A 19,672-nucleotide genomic window follows, 5' to 3' on the forward strand; every position below is an offset into this window, starting at 1 on the left:
CCAGGTAGGTCTAATCGGTTACAGCTCGATACACTGAACTGATTGTTAGTAAATAGTCCGATGCAGGTCTAACCCGATTATGGAAAAGGTCAATAATGATGTTTGGCTGTAGCCCAATGGGTGCCTAACCGAGACTGATTAACACCATTATCCCACTGATTATAGCCTGGTTAGTCTTTTTTAAGCTAATTTAGCCAAATGAAGCCTGTTTAAGTTCTATTTATGGCTTGATTAGTCAATTAGTCTGATTACCATGAGCCCGATCTTGTACTGATAATTGACCAACAGATCAAATAGAAGCATGTCCATGCTCTATTCCATGAGCCTAATCTTGTACTAATTACCATGAGCCCAATTCATCATCTATTTTATGCTCTTTTCTATCCATGCCCAATCTTCTTTTTTTTTTAAGAAGGGAGATATATAAATCAATTATTATCTCATCGTTATCTTTGAGGAGAGAGAAACACACATAAAACAATTAGGGAAGTTTTTAATCATCTTATAAATTCAACCTCCTATTTATATATATTTTTTATTTAAAAATTTCAACTTTGTTTGTTCATAGGTTCTCCTTATTTTGTAGCTGGCCCCAGATCTGAGTACCTCCTTCCTCGCTTCCTCTTTTTGCTGCTTCTTTATTGTTCATAAATTTTATATTGCCCCTTGAATGCTAGCGTTCTTTCTCCTTGCCTCTGCCTTTGTGGTTGTTGCATGCCTTAAACCAGAACCAGCAACGACATAAGTCTTGCCAGACCTCAGCCCCACATCAACGTCATCACCACCATCACCACTACCACATCTCCACTCTCCAGGTACTCACATCAGCCCTGCAAATGGAGTTGCAGGTGATCGGAATGGGCTGAAGTAACGATTGAAGTCATTTAAAAGAAAGGGCATTTTGGTGAAAGGATAAAAGGGTCACTTTATTGCCTTATAATGTAGGAAATCTTATAATGTAGGAGGTGTTCAAGTAATAGTTTCAAAATTTGGGGGGGGTGACAAGCAATCGAACCATAGTACATGAGGTGTTTCCCAAACAATTATTATACCGTCATAATTTTTGACTTATAAAATATATTTTTTCTTTTCTTTTCTTGGCTTCCAAACATAGCCAATTTCATCTAATTTTGTCCCCAAATAAAATAATATAGCCATTTATCATTGGATAGTACCGACATGCATGAACACTAATCATTACTGTGCACATCCATTGGGATCCGGCTCCTCTATAGGGAGCTTAGTGCCCAAGGAGTGCCCAGGGGGCATCCAAGGGTTGGGCTGTGCTGCACACATCTTAGCGCATACCTAGGGATGTGTGCGGCACAGGCCAACGGCTGGATGCTCCTTAGGCATGCTAGGCTGCTTGAAAAGGAGCTCAATTTCACTCGTTGTCCTAGACTTTCAAAGCTCTATTTTAGCACTTGGTAAATTCCGTGTGAGTAGCAACTAAACATATGAGCAAAGAACCTAGAGTTGGTTTATCTATCGCAATATTTTTAAACTAGGAATTGAGATCCAAATCGGATCCACTTGATTCCGATTATGATTCAATCGAGGATTGGCCGGAATCAACATGAACCCTAGAAACTAGTTAGAATTGGCCATTCAAATCTGCTGCAGTCAATCTGATTCCAATTCTTGAAACCGTGATCTATCCACAAAATTCCTTCTTGTGTTTTTTGTTGTTTTGTTTCACCCTCAAAAAAATTTTTTTTTGTTGTTTTGTCCATTTCTGGTATTAACATAGGAAGCCAAACACATGAAACCTTTGTAAATTTCAATCTTATTTTATGAAGAGGAAAAATATGAACCAAAGAGACTTGACCCAAGACCTCCTAGAAAACTTAATCCAAAAATAAAAATAAAAATTCCAGGTCACAACTCAAAACTGCAAAAATTCCATGTGACACAGTTCTATTGCTCCGCTACATCTAATGAAATCGTTTATGATTGATCAAGAGACCATACGTGGTCCATACCCAGTTGTGCTAGTTGATCTGAAAAGGAAAATTATCTCCTGCAATTCCCTAGTGCCTGTAATAAGAGGGGGGCTGGACCCCACTTGGATAGAGTGTTCGGGCAGGGGTGGAATGGTTAGTGTGCCTCCCTGTTAAAAATACTAGGGGAACTAGACCGGACAGAGATTTGCATGAGATAAAGATCCATTTGAAATTGGGCCAAATATGAACCACGTTCCTACGTAATCACGAAAGAATCAGGACCATCTAATGGTTTACCCTTCTTGTCCAAATCACAAGAAGAAGATTTTTTTACGCTTCACACTCTGATTGGGAGAGAGCTTAGCCGCCTCACTTCTTCCAACGGACAAGAAATGGAAAAGAATATGTCAAAGAGTGTAAGAGAGAAAGAGAAACTCCGATCCGTATCTGGTTAGAATCAGAATCCATAGGAATTAGTTGGGAATCAATAGAATCAGCCTGAACCCTACAAAACACAATGGGAATTAATTGCTTCAAAATAATGAGAATCAAAATCCGCCATGTGGCCTGACATTTTCCTTTTTCTCAATAAATAAATATTTAATTAAAGAGAATATTCCACTTTGAGAGATGTTGGTTAAGTACACTATACCCCACTCATGTTCAATTGTAAGTTGATGATCACCCCTATTTATATGGGTTGCAGAATTGTCTCCTTTCATGTATGACTAAATTACCAGGACCACTCTTATTTATAAGGGTGGGTTGGCTCCGTTCCATTGTTTCATGTTTATGTGATATGGAACTAAACTACTATGTTGTAAGATTACTTATCCTCTTTTCTAGTAATGACTGTCATCAAAAGATTAAATTTTTTTTTTTTTTTTTTTTGTGAAGCCAACAAAAGACCAGTTAATTAGCATTTCTTGGGTAAAACCTTTGACAAATTTTATTTTATTTTTTTGGTAAAAAGCCTTAAACATTGAGTAAACCTAAAATTCAATTTTAAATATTAAAAACATTTACATCTTTTTTGGAGATGTAATTATTGTTATGATTTTAGGTATGGTTTGCTTTACTTTATATTATTTATTTTGCATAGATGATTGTATTAAGTGGTTTGAATGTTATAGTTTTGTATTTTTATTATGCTTTGTGATTTAATAAAATAAATGTTATTTCAATTTTTATATTACTTGTGTATCATGAACATATGACAATTGATTGATAATGTTATATATGTATTAAAAACATTAAAAATAACATCCAAGTTTTCTGAATCTCAATCCGAATTTTATTTTGTTTGCTTTTTTTGACTGAATCTTTAAATTATCCAAACAAAACATTCCGAATAATTCCTAAATCCGAACTTGCTAACCATGATTTTGATTGGAATTGGCCAAACCTATTTGAATTCTTGAGAGAGAGAGAGAGATTAATATACATGAAAAAAGGGTTCCAAATCGATTCCCAACTTAGAATTGGCCGGAATATATCCATCAGGAATCAGCCTAAACCCTAAATACATGGTAGGAGTCAGTCATTTTGTATTGGTGAGAATCGGGATCATTGGCCGATTCCAATTTGAATTGGCTGATTCGATTCCAATTGTTGAGAGCAGAGATTTAGTAATCGGTTTCGTGATTGGTATCGATCTCAGCAAATACTGATACAATATCAATCCAGATTGGTCCGAATCAGATGGTTTGACCCTAATTTTTATTAAAATAATAACTTTTAATTACACTTTTACCCTTGATAAGTACCCTTGGATCAGTATCTTATTGATCAAGAATCGGCCGATCCCATACCGATTCCTTAAACCATGGTACTATAGAGAGAGAAGAGAAAGAAGAGAGAGAGAGAGAGAGAGAGAGAAAGAGAGAGAATGGATTACTTCTCACCTACTGATACTCCTTGTATAAAAATACCAATTACAGAATTCTTTCTCCCAATTCTTCTTACTCCAATTTTAAATCCCAAACCCTTGGCGTGATAACAATCTTTGTTTCTCTTGTCTCTTTCATCACTCGAGCTCATGCTTTACAGAGTTTCGTATCTTCGTTTCTGCGACATTCTCTTCTTCTCCAAATTCTTCTTTTTCTTCTTCTTTCTTTCTTTTGAGTTTTAGTTTGTAAAACTGATCATCACTCATGGCGTACTCCTTCGACGACGAGTGTGATTTCCTCTTTAAAGCAATTCTTATAGGAGACTCTGCTGTTGGTAAATCGAACCTTCTCACAAGGTTTGCTCGGGATCATTTCCGCCTTGATTCCAAGCCTACTATTGGAGTTGAATTTGCTTATCGGAATATTAAGATCGGTGATAAGGTCATCAAAGCTCAGATATGGGACACAGCCGGCCAAGAAAGGTAAATTTTAAGCATCTCCTCGTCTTATCTTTTTCTTCTTCATTCTTTGAATTAAATTGTCTTGCGTTCGTGGGTGTTTAACTGCGTTAGAATCTTGGATGTGATCTTATCCATAATCTGATTCTAAATATAGAGATTTCAGGGATTTACAACCAACAACCTAGACTCTGTTTCTTAAATTTAGGGATTCTAGCTATTTCACCTCAACACAGGGGAAGAACAAGTTCAAGTTTAAAACAGGAAGAAGAACAAGAACAAGAAAACAATCAAAGAACAGATAACTTAATAAGTCTACGCATTAGTAATACCTAATTTTCAATGATTTTGATCTCTGTCTTCCATTAGTTTTATGAATTTGGTAACGAAGAAAACCTAATTAAGTGAATTTCTCAAATCTCTGTAAAAATTTCTGTCATTCTATCTGGATTTCTTGTAGTTCCAATTAACCTTTTCTTCGTACTTCATTTTCTTGGATTGGGCAAGTTGATCTTGAACGCATGACCTGTTTGATGAAATTCAATAACTTCAATCTGGAAACTGTTTGGGTTCTCACAATTCTGACAATTATTTTGCAAGTTATGCAACTTATGTTGTAGCTTGGCAGTACTTCTTCTTTAGGGTTTTAGTGATCATAGTAATAATAAGATTAACAGAGAAGCAGAATGAGAAAGTAACACTAGCAAAATAAATCAATGGAAGTTAATTAGAAAGAGTTGCAGATTGGGCAGGGTTTTAAAACAAAGAACCGGTATCTGAATTGGGTCCAATTGATTCCGATTCGATTATGTTCTGAATCAGATTCCTTCTGAACCCTAGAAACAGAGTTGAATCAACTGTTCCGAAATGGGCCCAATCGGACCGGTCGAATCGACCCGATTCTGAATTTTGAAACTGTTTCCACATCTATGAGGTGTCATTAGATGTCTAACTTCAATAGGTAAGGGCATCATTAGACTAGTGAAACTTTTCCTTTTGTTTTTTTTCGCTTGAGTGCGAAGTTGGGAAGGTTGGGTTACTTCCTAACCTTAATTATCTTTATAATTTTCGGTGATTAAGATACAAATTTGATGTACCAAACCAAATGAATAGAAATCATTTTGTTTCATATGGGATCATTTCAAAAGTAGGTCCTGTGTCATTTTATCAAATCCTTGTTGGTAGTGGAACTGTGGAGGTGGCAGGACATGCGTGATATAAGAGAAGTTCATCCAAGATCTTTCTTTGTGGAAATTATGCCTACCAGTCATGTACATTTATGAGTGAACTCAGAGAATCAATTGAGATAAAGTCAAAAGTTACAAAGATGAACATAGATAGATTAGACATGTATTACATAGAAAATAAAACTTTTAAGGTAAAAAAAATGAAAATATTAGTTAAACATAGTAAAAGTGGTCACCATATTTATCACAAGGGAAAAGGCTTTATGAGCCGACCGCGAAAGCCGAAAGGTACACTAGAACCCCCCCTCTCTCTCTCTCTCTATCTCTTTCTCTCCCTCATATGAACTAACTTTTCTACCCCCTATGGTGAAACAGATTCCCAATTTTACTCATAACAGTCTTCCCTCTAAATTAGCTAAATTAAGTTTTTTGCTTTTGCCGTCTTAGTAAGACTCGGACATAAGAACTAAAAGATAGATTGCTTCTCAACTAAACTAATGTTCACGGGTTGTGGGTAGTTTTGTTAATCATTCACTAGAGAGCGATGATGTTTCTTCAACCTAGCTTTATGCATATGCGATGGTGGTAGTCGGTAGGGAACATGATTATAATTCAACAAAGAAAACAAGTGTATCAAAAAACAAATAAAAAATCTGGGGTGGTTGATTATAACATGCGAAGGAAAACTCTCTATCACTCATGGGTTTTGGTGTTTGGATAGGATTCTGGGAGACCGTGCCAAAGGTAGTTCAAACATTCATCATTTTAGGGAGAAGTATTATGAAATGGTAGCAGCCGGTTTCTCAAGTGGGGGAGGGAGAGGGGCGAGGAGGTAATCTTTGGATCTTTAGCTCCCAATCTGATAACCCACTTGAAACTGACCTAATTGATAAACAGGCAAGCTTTGAATTAAACCAAAGCTGTTATCATTTGTGCTCAAATGGACCCATTGCTAATACTAATTGGTAATCGATGGTCTACCCGTAACCATCCCTAAATCATCCCCCAATCAGAAGGATGAAAATATACATACATGTAAAGTTTTTAACCTTATAAAATTTGTGATGTCACAATCGAATCCTATATTAATCAAATCTAATTTATTTTGAGGATACTCTGCAAAGATTGGAAAACCTTGGTCGATTCACCTGGTTGTGCCATGTGGAAATGGACAATTATGATCATTGTACATTTAAAAAAAGTATTCTAGATTGGTCATGTTCCAAATTTCAAACAATAAATTCAATTAGGAAAAAAATTTTCTGTCGGGAGTGTGGCCTATAGCACTCTCATGGGTATATCTCTCTCCTTTCCATGTGAAAAGACATCTCTACCCTCTTATTTTAAAAAGGAGAGATCATGTACAGAAAACTGCTTTCTATTCAATTATTAAAAAAATAAATATGACAGGGTTTTGAGAACCATGATTGCTCATGGAATCCTCTTCCCTCAATTCTATAGCTCCTCGTTTGTGTAACATTTGAACCACATATATACTGACATATATCCTCCCAAAATCCTGAATTGATTGCCATGCCGACCGTGTGTAATGAAATCCCCATCCCCTATCCATAAGAGAGTATGGGAGAGGGGTGGAACATAATTCGTATATGGATAATAGAGTGTCAACGAGAAGACAGAATGTAAGGCGGTCTCTCTTTTTATGTTTTTTGTTTTTCCTTTCCCTTGGCAACCCCCATTTAAACTGAAACGTGGCTCAAACAAACAGACCTTGGGGTCTAAACTACCTACCTACAAATTTTCACCCTTGTGGAGAAACAATCACATTCCCAAAGATTAGAATTTAAACGTTCCTTCCTTTGCCCATCACTTTACGAAGTTTCCAATGGCCAGACTCTTTAAACCCTAATAATAGAGTGGGGAAAAAAATTTCAATCCGTAAGATGTTCATGTAGACCGTAATGCATTACCTAGAGTGAGTGAATTATGAGGATTTTTTTGCGTTGGATTAGTGAAACCACGGTTTTAAGAATCATAATCAATTCCCCAATTTCGGTCTCACTTCAATAAATTAATAGGGCTTTTTCTAGGGTTTAGGCCAATTTCTCTCGCAATTACATCCAGTAAGGCTTTATTGTTAGCCACACAAGCACACATACCGACACAAAGAAAGAGTTTAGTAGTTGATGATGTGAATGGGGTAATCTTTTACAGATTTAGAGCAATCACAAGCTCTTACTATCGAGGAGCACGAGGTGCATTACTAGTCTATGATATAACACGACGATCAACCTTCGATAATCTAGCAAAATGGCTGAGGGAGATAAGAGAGTTTGGTGATTCTGATATGGTGATTTTGATGGTTGGGAATAAAACCGATCTAGGTCATGCCCGAGAAATCAGTGAAGAAGAAGGACAACGCCTTGCAGAAAAAGAAGGTCTTTGTTTCATGGAGACATCTGCTTTGGAGAATTTAAATGTGGAAGAGGCATTTCTACAACTCATTACTCGAATTCATGAAGTTACTAGCAAGAAGAACCTGGAAGCAAAGGCCAATCAAGTTCGGACAACCACACCCTCTGTTGGGAATTCAATCCTTAACTTGGATGAAGTCTCAGCTACCAAACACACTGGTTGTTGTTCTTGGTAACCACACCCCCACCACCACTACCAGTTTGAGATATACTTGAATCAAATTCCATTCTTTCTGCTTACACTGCTTTTATTCTTTCTTTGTTGCTTACTTAGCACTAAGCACCCTTACACAAATCCAATGGAATACTGTAATTGGAAAAGGGAATATATTTCCCAAAGTTTTTGGCCTTTTTTTTTTTCATCATTCAATGTATGAAGTTAGAGAGGAGTGTTTGTGTGGAGGATTCATTGAGAGTGAAATAGAATTATGTTTTTTTTTTCTTCCCCACAATACTATTCCCAAAATATTAATTATCAGTGCAAAACTAATCCTTTCAACATCTACTAACCAATAATTAATCTAAGTAATTCTAATAGTACTACCAATTATAGTATTCTTTTTTTGAAAGAAAAATGTCACAAGTTATCTATTCTATCATGTAGATAGATGATATATACATTCTGACCCTTGGATAGAGAGAGAGAGAGAGCATGATCTAGATTAGCTTTGTGTCAAATTCAATCAAATACTCCCTTTTGTATCAGCACAGATCGATATTCATGTGTATCAATACTCTAGCCATTATTGTGCACTCTCCCAACTTTGACTGAGAACCAATGATTTAGATTAAAAATTTTGTAAAAATAAATGGTTAAGATTTATCTTGTGATTTTTAGAAATATCACCTGTCATTGTTATATGAATAATTATTACTAATAAAAAATCGTTATATGAATTATTAACTACCTAAAAAAAATTAAAAATACTAATTCATTTTTTATGTAATTATACACATTTACACTTTACGATCTAATTAATTTATGTCCACCCATGGTGAATCTCTTCATCCATCTGACCTGACCCTTTGATTTTGACTCAAGAAGGGTAATTCGGACTTTGAACAATAAAATCATTGTATGTTGAAATTCATTACAACCTGCAACGTTAGAAAACATGGTTGGGTTCAAGTCCACAATCATCTCTCAGTCTAACTAATAGGATAAATGCCTTAAAAGTGAGTTCAAATTTACAATGAAATAATATTTTTGTAATCTTATGAAACTTTAATTTAAATTTGGGGCGTTGTTCTCTGTACCACAACGCAGGCTGTGCCCAGGCACATGGGGGTGGGTGCAATGACCACCCTGCCCCCCTGAGTGGCAGGTCCATGTGCCTCGCGCTGCGGCACAGAGAACATTCTCCCTTTAACTTTTTAACATTTTTTTGTGTGCTTGTTTTAGACTGAAATTTGACCCATGAAATGACTTATAGGGTATGGGATCCTCTATAAAAGAATCCACCCTACCATGTAAAAAAAGTACATGATTCATTTAGAAGTCTAGTTAGGTCCAAACACTTCATGATACTTGTTGAATGGGCCAGTCCAGGGAGGGTTAGGATCATCCTCGATCCTTGGGCCCAAACATAATGGGATAATAATCCAATATTGGGTCTGGAGTCTGGACCGTGTTTGGACACGGACTTCACCATGTAGGGCAAGCAGACACAGGCCCTTATTAAATGGATGGGTTGGTTAAGGACGACAATTTGTCTCCTCAATGCATCAAACTGGGCTTATTCATGGCCTTCAAGAAATGCCACGCTTGAGCCTAGCCCGCTTGGACGTGGTGAGCTACAAACTTGGAAAGCATTGAAGGAGGTTAAAGGCCAAAGATGGTGTACCTCTTTTACCAGAACTATATATACATATATAGTTGAAGTCCGGGCATGCCGCAAGGGTGCCCAGCCTGTCTGCCTCTCCCTTGACCCCTTTCCCATGTGCCTGCCTCCCACAGGTGACGTGCCTATCCCTTCCCTTACATATACATATAGGGAAAAGAATATTGTTAGGCTGCATAGCGTATGCTAGTGCCTCCCTGTATCTATGTCTCTCCTCTCTCTTCTCTCCTATGAAATGACAGAGAAGAGAGATAGACAAAAGAAACACTAACATAAGCTACGGAGTCGGACAATGTCATTTCTTGCTATACATATATACCCAAGATATAGTGCAGAGGTTCTGACACCAGAATCCTTCCTCGTGACTTTTATTACCTTAATTTTCTCAGTTAAATGGGAATAGAGGTCTTCATAGTCCAATATGAATATCCCATCATGTATGGTGATGGGAACCCAAATAGGCAATCCAATTACATAGAAAAATATTAAAAAAATTGAAAAGAGAAGTTTTCTTTCAGTGAGGTGGATGGTTCACCCACAAATCTAAGGCCATTATTATCCTCGCTACTAGTTGGAGGCCTGAAATATCCTTCAAGCTATCATAACATTCATTCCACCCTCATTAATGCTATCAATAAGGGAATTTCTTCTTCACCGTAGCTTGAGGAAAACTATGTCCAGAATGAAAAATGAAATGAATATTACATAGAAGGATTCTAGTGCTATCCAAAGAAAGCAACCAAAGATAAAATGAAGTGTGGAGCTATACTGGGAACCTCTCTCTCTCTCTCTCTCTCTCTCTCTTACACACACAGTTCATTGACGCAAGTTGTAGCTATTTCCCTCTGATTTTGAGGCGATGATATTAATTTCTTAATTGGTAGTTTGGTTCCACAATATTATTATTATTATTAAGTCGCATGGTCTCTACACAAGCGTCTGGGCCAATGGAGGAACATATCTGGGTATCTACGAGGGGGCAGAGGTGTCATTTCATGGTGCCTTGTGAGAAGGCATAGGAAACACCACTATGTAAAGATTTTTTTCCCCTTAATTATTATTATTATTAATAATTTAATTTTGGGTTTCACAAGTCTATTAATATTATCCAAACGTCATAAATGGAATGGTCCCAACCTAAAATATAGGTTGAATCATGTCGTTGGTGGTTACGTCATTTCCTAATATTGACGGTTAGGTAAGCAATTTTGTCCTAATAATATCTCCTATACAAAACATTTGGCCAGGTTCAGATTTTGATACATTTTTGGTCCTACTTGAATCAGATTTGCTTACTCCTCTACCAAGAAGGTGGTTCAGATTTGGAAGGTGGTTCTTCAGTGTCACCCTTTCAGATTATCTAGGAAGAGTGCTGTGCTAGAAATCTCAGTGGATTGGGACAAATTTCCATGAGGATTCTATTGGAAGGACTACCAATCTGGCCTTTTGTTGTATCATTGCCCACATCTGAAAGAAAAGAAATTGCAGCATATTCAAGAATGTGATCCGCTCTAGTTCGACTATCATTAGAGGAATTTTTATCCTCTCAATTACATTGTCCGTACTTGACCTCAAATACATCTAATAGAGGGAGGTGGATCTCATGTGGACCACACCTCAGGCAGTGTGTTCGGGCAGGGGATAGGATAGTTATTTCTGCCTCCTATGTTAGATGTACTTGAGGTCAAGAATGGACAGTGTAATTGAGAGGATAAAGATCCTCGTGGAGACATTTGCAATGATGTTGAGGACCTATATCATAGTGTCTCTCCTAAATGGCCCAGGTCTTCTAGGAATATGTTCTTGACCGACAATTGGGATATCCATCCCATCTGATCTATTGGTTAGCATGAGTTCTCCCCTCTTCTTTAATGGTAGTTTTGTGGCCTTCAGATTTTCCCTTTTGGGATCCCTTGATCATGTGGCTTAATGGAGACTATGTTTCTTTTCCAAGGGTCTATCCTTGAGACAGAGTTCGGCCTCCTTTCGGTTGTGTAACTATCTTTTCTTTCTTTTATAATAAAGTGATTTAATTAAAAAAAATAGTAATAATACTTAAAGAAATTTTTTTCCAATTAATCATGTAGCAAAATAATTGAAGAACATTAAAAAAAAAAAAGGTCATGCATCTCTTCTCCACCAGTTGTCTGGCTTGTATTAGAAAGTGACTTCAACCATTGCTACGAGGCATGGTTGAAAATCAAGGGCCACCTTTTCTCCCCTTTTTTTTTTAATAGTCACTGAGCTTTTGCAAGAGAATCATATCTCCATGTACATTAAAGCTAATTCTTTATTAAAAAAAAAAAAAAAAAAAAACTTTTTTTTTTTTTGAAGTAATCTTAAAGGAAAAGAAATATTACGACCAACACAAGTAGACTGATAAAGGGAATAACAGGGAATGGTGTACAAAGGTGGAAGTAAAGGGGACAACCTTTCATCATATGGAGAGGGCCTGTACTTCAACTAGATTCTGATTTTTCTAACTTATAAGAATCCTATCCAGAAATCCTATCTCTTATTCACAGAAGTATCATGACCATATCCAATGGCTTTAGCACATTTAATCATGACATGAACCAGTGTTTGAAGTACACGTGGAACGCGTTAGTGGGTCGGTGATCCTCCACTTTAGTGGCCCCACATTGTTGCATAGTCTCCTACCCCTCAAAATTCATGCTGGGAATTTACTAACTTTTGGTCCCTAGAATCTGCATTTGGAAACTCTTTCCATTTGTTACTGATAATGTTTGGTTCTGTTTTTTTTGGAGTCAAAACTTCATAATTTGTCACCAAACTAGTAAACGAAATGGTCAAGATATAGATTGAATCCTTGTTGACTTAAGTAAGTGACCGATTTGGATGTAAAATACAAACAAATAGGAGATCTTAGTCAACTTTCAAAATGGAATCAACATAATTGCTAATAGGAGATTAATCTGTAAATATCTAATCCAAAAGCTATAATCATTGGGTGGAGGGATTCGCAGAGCTTTATTGTAATTGATGTGAAACTATTATCTTAATACTTATCCTCATGTGTAGATAGGACGGAATTGGGTACTACACAAATGATGGAATGGGACGGAGGTAAGAATGAGTTGGATCTTTATCTGCTTCATTTTCTTGCCCGGTCCATCTCCCCAAGTCCCTCTAATAAGGGGGTTGGGTGAATAACCACTCAACCCCTGCCCGAATACACTGTCCGAGTGGAGTCCACCCCCCCCCTATTAGAGGGACTTGGAGAGCTGAACTGGACAAGAAATAAATGGAGTAGATAATTTTTCGAATGAGCTAGACTGCTCTAATACCATGTAAATTTCGATTCAACCTAAAAGCTCGAACCATTAAGTGGAGGGATTCACTAGTTTATGAGGCAATGAAAAGATTTAGGGTAACCGATGTAGGACTATTCTTCCAACATTGTCAAGGTCCATGGTCTGATCAAGTATGAATTGGAAATGGAAAATAAACCAGAAGAAATCGAAGTTGACTCAATGAACTGGATGAGATCTAGGCTGTGTTTGATATGCATTCTTGGAATGCATTCTATGTCAATTTTACATTCTCAGATAATAAAAATAATTATTTTTATTGTCAAAAAATACCAAATTGACTTAGAATTTATCAAGCAATTATGTTATCTCAGTAGATCAAACTGTGTTTTTTTCTTTTTTCTATTTCTTAAAAAAAATCATAATAATAATTATGGTGTTAGATAAAGTATAAAACAACAACCTAATCAAGGGCATGGGAACTTGAAAGTTCATGAGATATTTTTGTTTTCTTTTCTTCCTTTTAAAGAAAGGCCCTTTTCATCATCATCTTTCTTAGATTTTTTGACGTGAAGAAGGAGTAGTGAAGGAGGAAGGCTCTTTTCATCATCATATCCTTCTTCTTGCTATCGTGCACCTACTTTCAGATTCTTTATGTTTCTTTAGAGGTCTATCCATGTCTGGTGAGCCCACCAATATCTCGGAATCCCAAAATCTGTCCCACACTGACAACATCTAAATTTTCTTTTATCATGTTTTTCTTTGGGATTTCAGCCAAACACTTCGGTTGACCTTCTTAGGGTATTTCTTTGGAATGAGTTTCAAGGGAGAATCTCTTAATCTAGGGATTGATAAGTCTCCTCGAATATATAGTGTCAAAAGTATTTCAGAATTCAAAAAACAAGGGTACAAGAAATAATGACACCCCAATGGGTAGATTTTTTCATATGCGGTGAAGAAATTTTTTTTCAAATCCTAGGTTTAATGTTTATTTCATTTTGGGAACTAGCCAAGTCAGAGTGATTATCGGTAGAGCAGCAAGTGAAATCCTTATCTTTTTTTATTTTTTTGGATGAAAAGAAATTTATTGCTTTGAGTGTGAATAACTCATGACATCTAGATTACAAAGGTGGATAAGCCATGGGGTGGAGTGTGGTCAATTTGTCATCCACTCAAAAGACGCGGCCTTCGTGGCCAAGGCATCAACTACTTGATTGATGCAACTTGGAATGTAAGAGAAGGACCAGTTCTCCAGATACGGAACAAGGAAGTGAATGTCCTTAACAATAGGTTGGATCTCCACAGGGGTAATCTGCTCTTCTGATTGAAGGATATCGATGAGCTCTTTGCAGTTCGATTCAATGATCAACTTGTCAAGACTATCTGCGATGGCATGGAGGATCCCTGATCTTACCGCCACAGCTTCCCCTAGAAGGGCTGAGATAAAACCACTGAGAGAGGAGTAGGAGTGTCAATGGGTCGGGTTGGGCCGGGCCTACCCTAAATCCTAACCCAACCCTAGGGGCCTTAACCTAAACCGAAGCCCAACCCAACCCTGGCAGGGCCTAAGAAACCCTCAACGCAGTCTGACCCTGCTAGGATTTTCCCTATCCCTAACCGACCTGACCCTGATTGACTCTGATTGGGTCTGGCAGGGTTGGTGGCCCTAATTGACCCTGTTTGACTCTAACCTTGATTGACCCTGACCCTGGTTTTTGTTTTTAATCCCATGAAATTAATACTTGCAGCTAGATCAAGTAATTGTCTATATGAAAAAAAATAATTTCTTTTAAAGAAGAAGAATACGAGGGGAAGGAGAGAGAGAGGGAGAGAAGGACCTGTAAATTAATAAGGGTAATTTACACATACCACCCCTGAGGTTTAACGAAAGTATAATTATACCCCCCAGTTTTGGATAATTCTACGTACCCCGTTGAGGTTCACAAACATTAACACATACACCCATTCTGTCAATTTATGACTAACAACGTTAAAAATATGACGTGAACTGATTAAAATGCCCTTGTAAAAAAAAAAAAACCTGCAACTCATCTTCCCCAAATTGATTGGGAAGATGAGCTGCAGGTATCCTTGTAGGGAACACCATGGAACCAATCCTAATTCACTCTCCTTCCTTTCTCTCCTCTGCAACCCTCGGAGACGATGGCAACTCCGATTTGAGGAAGATGAGTTGTAGGTTTTTTCTTTTTTTCTTTTTTTACAAGGGCAATTTCGTCAGTTCACCTCTTATTTTTAATACTGTTAGTCATGAACTGACGGAATGGGCTTATTTATTACTGTTTGCAAACCTCAGGGGGGTACGCAGAATTTTTTAAAATTGGGGGGTAAAATTATCGTTTCATCAAACCTCAGGGGTGGTATGTATAAACCCAAATTTTTTTTATCAATCAATTACAAGACAGTATAACAAGAAAAAAAATGATGATTATTGGAAGTCTTTTATGATTTTCAGCAAGTAATGGTGTCTTCTTCAGCGTCTTTTGTTCAAGAATTGGCATGTATGTGGAGTACGGAATGTTTGTGAGGGTTTAGAGGTTCCTCATTTGTTCAGTTGAGTAATTTGTTTCGACTTTGGATCTTCATCTTGGTCAGTTGCAGTGGGGTCTCTGAGAGTTGTAGAGAGAGGGGGGGGAGGAGGAGGAGGAGGAGAGAGGAGAGAGAATGTGTAACTCATGTTAGGTGTAGAGAAGGAGGGAGGAGAGAGGAGAGGAAAATTTTTTAAGGACTATATGGGTATTTTGGTAAATTTTCTGTATAGGGTTTTCGCTATAAATATGTAGCGAGAGTTCTTTCTCTGTATTGAAAAATCTGAGAGAGATGTGAGGAACGAGCGATTATAACCCTATTCTCCATTGATAGTGAAATAGATCTCATCTCATCATAGACGTAGGCAACCTTGCCGAACCTCGTAAATCTTTGTGTGCATTGTGTGATTGTGTTTGCGATTTCCATTCTTCTCTGCATCGTATTAGGTTTAACACAAACATCTATAAAAATATTGTCACAATCATCCATAGTAATCTACCACAAACATCCATATAAATACTTCCACAAACATCCATAAAAATACTAGTACTGCCACAAACATCTATAGTAATAATAATAATAATAATAATAATAATAATATTATTATTATTATTATTATTATTATTATTATTATTATTATCATCATCCAAAAGAAAGAACTATTTCATGGCTCCATTTTTGCATAGTAGAAAGAAGCGTTAGGTTCTACCTTAATATCATGTTAGATTTCTATTCGCTAATTAAAAATAATATTTTTATGATTTAAGATAAAAAAAAAATATCTTAAAGGTCTAAGAAAAATATACACTTACTAAATTAGTTTTCTCCAATGTCTTAGTCTTTGCATTTAAAAATTTATCATCGTTATTCTTTCTAATATTCTAGCGGCATACATTTTGATAGAAAAATGATAGTAGAAAAAAGGTGGCAATGTGTAGTTATAACCATAATTCATGCCAACAACGCATAGTGTGTTTGTATTCCATATTCATAACTAAGGCATACCTTTTAATACCTGTTTTAACAACACATGAATTGCATCTTATGAAGGCAATAAAGTTTCTATTTTATATAATTTTATTTTCTGTTAGAAAGGCAAATGTTACTTTAGATAGGCCGACCTAATAAGCTAATCAGGGTGTCTCACCAACTTTTAATCACATGGCGGGATGAATAAGATATGACTAGAACAGCAAAAGTGACATGGTGATCAACCTAAGTAAGACATAACATGAAAACAACATGCAAACATGAAAGAAAGCCTATCATGGAACTAAAGCATATGTAAGAAACTTTTAACATACTACTATAACAACTAATTAGACATACTAAACAAAAGAAATAATCCAAGGCATAGACATTAATAACCCTACCAAGGAAAGAAGTATACCACCACCCTGTTTTTGCCGAAATGATCGACGGTGGAATACTCATGACTACAAAGGATTTGATGTTTAGGTTGACTCGAGATCGAAGATTACGGAAGGAATTAATTAACTAGATGAAAATACTCACACCTATGGGAGAATGGGAGAATGATTCAAAGATTGAAGCTGGGATCCTCTAAAACGTTAATAAGCGCCCTTTCTTTAATAGATTGAGACTGTCCTAGAGCTTATCTAAGTCAAATAGAAACAAACCTCACTCAAAGATGCTTTACAAAAAACAGAGAGTAATTTTATTTTGGTCAATAGTTCACTTGCCATCTCTATGCTCCCGCCATTGTTGGGTCTAGGGAGGGTTGGAGGGCCTTTCTTGGGCTCTGGTTTATATTTAGGGCCGTTGCCTGTTTTGTTTTATTCGCTCCGGAGTTTGTAGGGAGTTGTTTGCCTTTTGGGCACTGCTCCGCTATGCATACTGGCATTATGCCATATCACAGAAGGCTGAGGATTTTTGGTAACCTATCAAGATCCTCCGCCAAAATGGTACAATCATGATCTAGAGTCAAGCACGCGCATTCCCACATCAAAGCATGCTAACACGACAAGAAAATCAAAACTATGTTGCAACTTCTTCTTCTTGATTCCCACCAACGCTCAAAGTATAACTCTGAGGGAAGCATGTGACGACTAATGAAAGGTTTGTATATTCGTGTGACTCCTCCCTCCCTTGCCATAGCAATGACAGCCCCAATAGAAGTGGTAATCACAACTCCATTCCCTCCTTCCCAAATAGAAATTGGTAGTCTCACTTGGTGGCATCAACCAGAATGAAATATTATTTGATCATAAAAATACCATGTTAAGTCATAATGTATGCATCCTTGTCCAATGCACTATCAAATTATTTTTGAAAACCTTGTTTTACCTTTCACTTAAAAAATAGTAGAAGACAAGGTAAAAAGAAGGTGGTGAACTCTAAATACATATATATATAGACATTCCTTTTACAATTTTAACCTCTTTTTTTCTATAGTAGAAAACTTATCTGTTTATTCCTCTTCCCCGCCACTTTTTGTAGGTTTCAATCAATCATTGCAGCAGTTTCATTGCTCAAGGCATTATAATTTCTTATCTCCCCATTTTTCTTATGGTCTAAAAGAAAAACTTAATAAATTTTAAAAAAGAAAGATGGCTTTCTAAGGTTTCATGCTTTACTCTATTCTGGAGGCCCACATCTCTCTTATCACCTTTGTTGTAGGGTAGCCAGATTGAGAAGTTCATATTGTAGTCACACTCACACAGACTTTTCTTTTTCTCCTTTGTTTTACTTTTTGGTGTGTGTGTGTGTTAGGGGGGGGGGGGGGTGTAAACTTCTCCTCCTTATGCTGAGAGGATCCTAAGATGAGTGTCTGGACTTGAACCAGACTCATTACTTTTGCTAGAAAATGTTATGAATTTATGAGCTACAGGAGGTAACCCAGATCCTCCAATTGTCAAAATCTATTTAACCCATTTCTCAAATATTAACTTTGGTTTGAGTTTGAAGTTTGATTAATTAAATAAAGGGTTAGAGATCGCTGTCTGATTGTACGTAGCATCTGCACGCCCAGTGTCAGCCAATGAGGGGTATCAACATAGATGCAATTTTGATTTCCTAAAGGGTAGAACGGTACTTACATGCGCTCATGTGTTTGGACACAGGAGCCACACCACCAGGTAGTTTTCCTTTTTCATTTAAATTAATTATTCACTTGATTATTGAATAAAAGGCGCACGTTCTCTGTCCTGTCCGGGAGCACATTTTTGCACAGTCAACACCTAGACACATGGGGTGGGATTTTAGGCATTTAGGTGGGGGCATGTCGATCATTTTGCCTACCCCATGTGTCTGGGCACACCCGTCCGCCAATGCAAATACTTTTATCCCATAAATACGTATATACACATAAAGGGTGCCGTACAGTTGGAGAAATCTAAAGAAGAATGACATGTTCTAATCAGAACAGTAATAAGAATGGTTCACAGGTATCCAGTTCCTGAATCTCTCTCTCTCTCTCTCTCTCTCTCTCTCTCTCTCTGATTTGTGTATTTAAGGATCACTGCTACCGCCTTCATAAGTTTGCAGAAGCAGTGCTTAGAGAAGTGTACCATACATGAAGAAGAAAGCGAATATTCCGAGGAATATTTCATATTGAGCAACCGACATGAGCCAAGTTTCCGGCACACTTGTCTAAAAGTTTCCTCAACGACTCTCCATCGATCGCTTTAACTCCCCTCTCTCTCTCTCTCTGTCTCTATGCGTGTGTCATATGGCCTTATAACTGTTACGGATAGACTTAATTACCCCCATAATAAGCTTTTCCAGAAAAAGAGGGTGGGCTCACGTACTGACCATCCACAAAGCTCAAGCACTTTATACGGCTCATCATCCCATACCCTCACCCACACCATGGTTCGTAATCTCGGATCGGATCGGATCGGCCGAGGCTGATCTTGAGATGCAATCGATCCTTGATCGATCTGATGGAACAGCTACAAGATTGAAAAATACGGTCCGATCAGACGACCTGATCCGATCCGATCCGATCCTTGACCAATCTGACTGAAGTATTTTGGATTTCTTTTTCAGAACAACGATTTTGGAGGGTTTTTGACCGATCCTGATCCAGAAAGATATCGGCCATAACCCACACACACACATTTCGCTTTACCTGAGTA

At 37.2% G+C, this 19,672-nt stretch overlaps 1 protein-coding gene across 1 annotated transcript; it reads left to right on the plus strand.

Annotated features, from left to right (window-relative positions):
- The first annotated feature begins 4,021 nt into the window (after positions 1 to 4,021).
- LOC122650048 (ras-related protein RABA6a-like) lies at positions 4,022 to 8,167 on the plus strand. The gene is made up of 3 exons (XM_043843345.1): positions 4,022 to 4,041; positions 4,075 to 4,314; positions 7,653 to 8,167. Exons 2-3 carry the CDS (start codon positions 4,097 to 4,099, stop codon positions 8,086 to 8,088), a joined length of 654 nt encoding a protein of 217 aa, XP_043699280.1. The 5' UTR covers positions 4,022 to 4,041; positions 4,075 to 4,096; the 3' UTR covers positions 8,089 to 8,167.
- Positions 8,168 to 19,672: the final 11,505 nt, after the last annotated feature.

This window comes from Telopea speciosissima, chromosome 2 (assembly GCF_018873765.1).
Source record: "Telopea speciosissima isolate NSW1024214 ecotype Mountain lineage chromosome 2, Tspe_v1, whole genome shotgun sequence".
In the NCBI taxonomy this organism is placed as follows: Eukaryota; Viridiplantae; Streptophyta; class Magnoliopsida; order Proteales; family Proteaceae; genus Telopea; species Telopea speciosissima.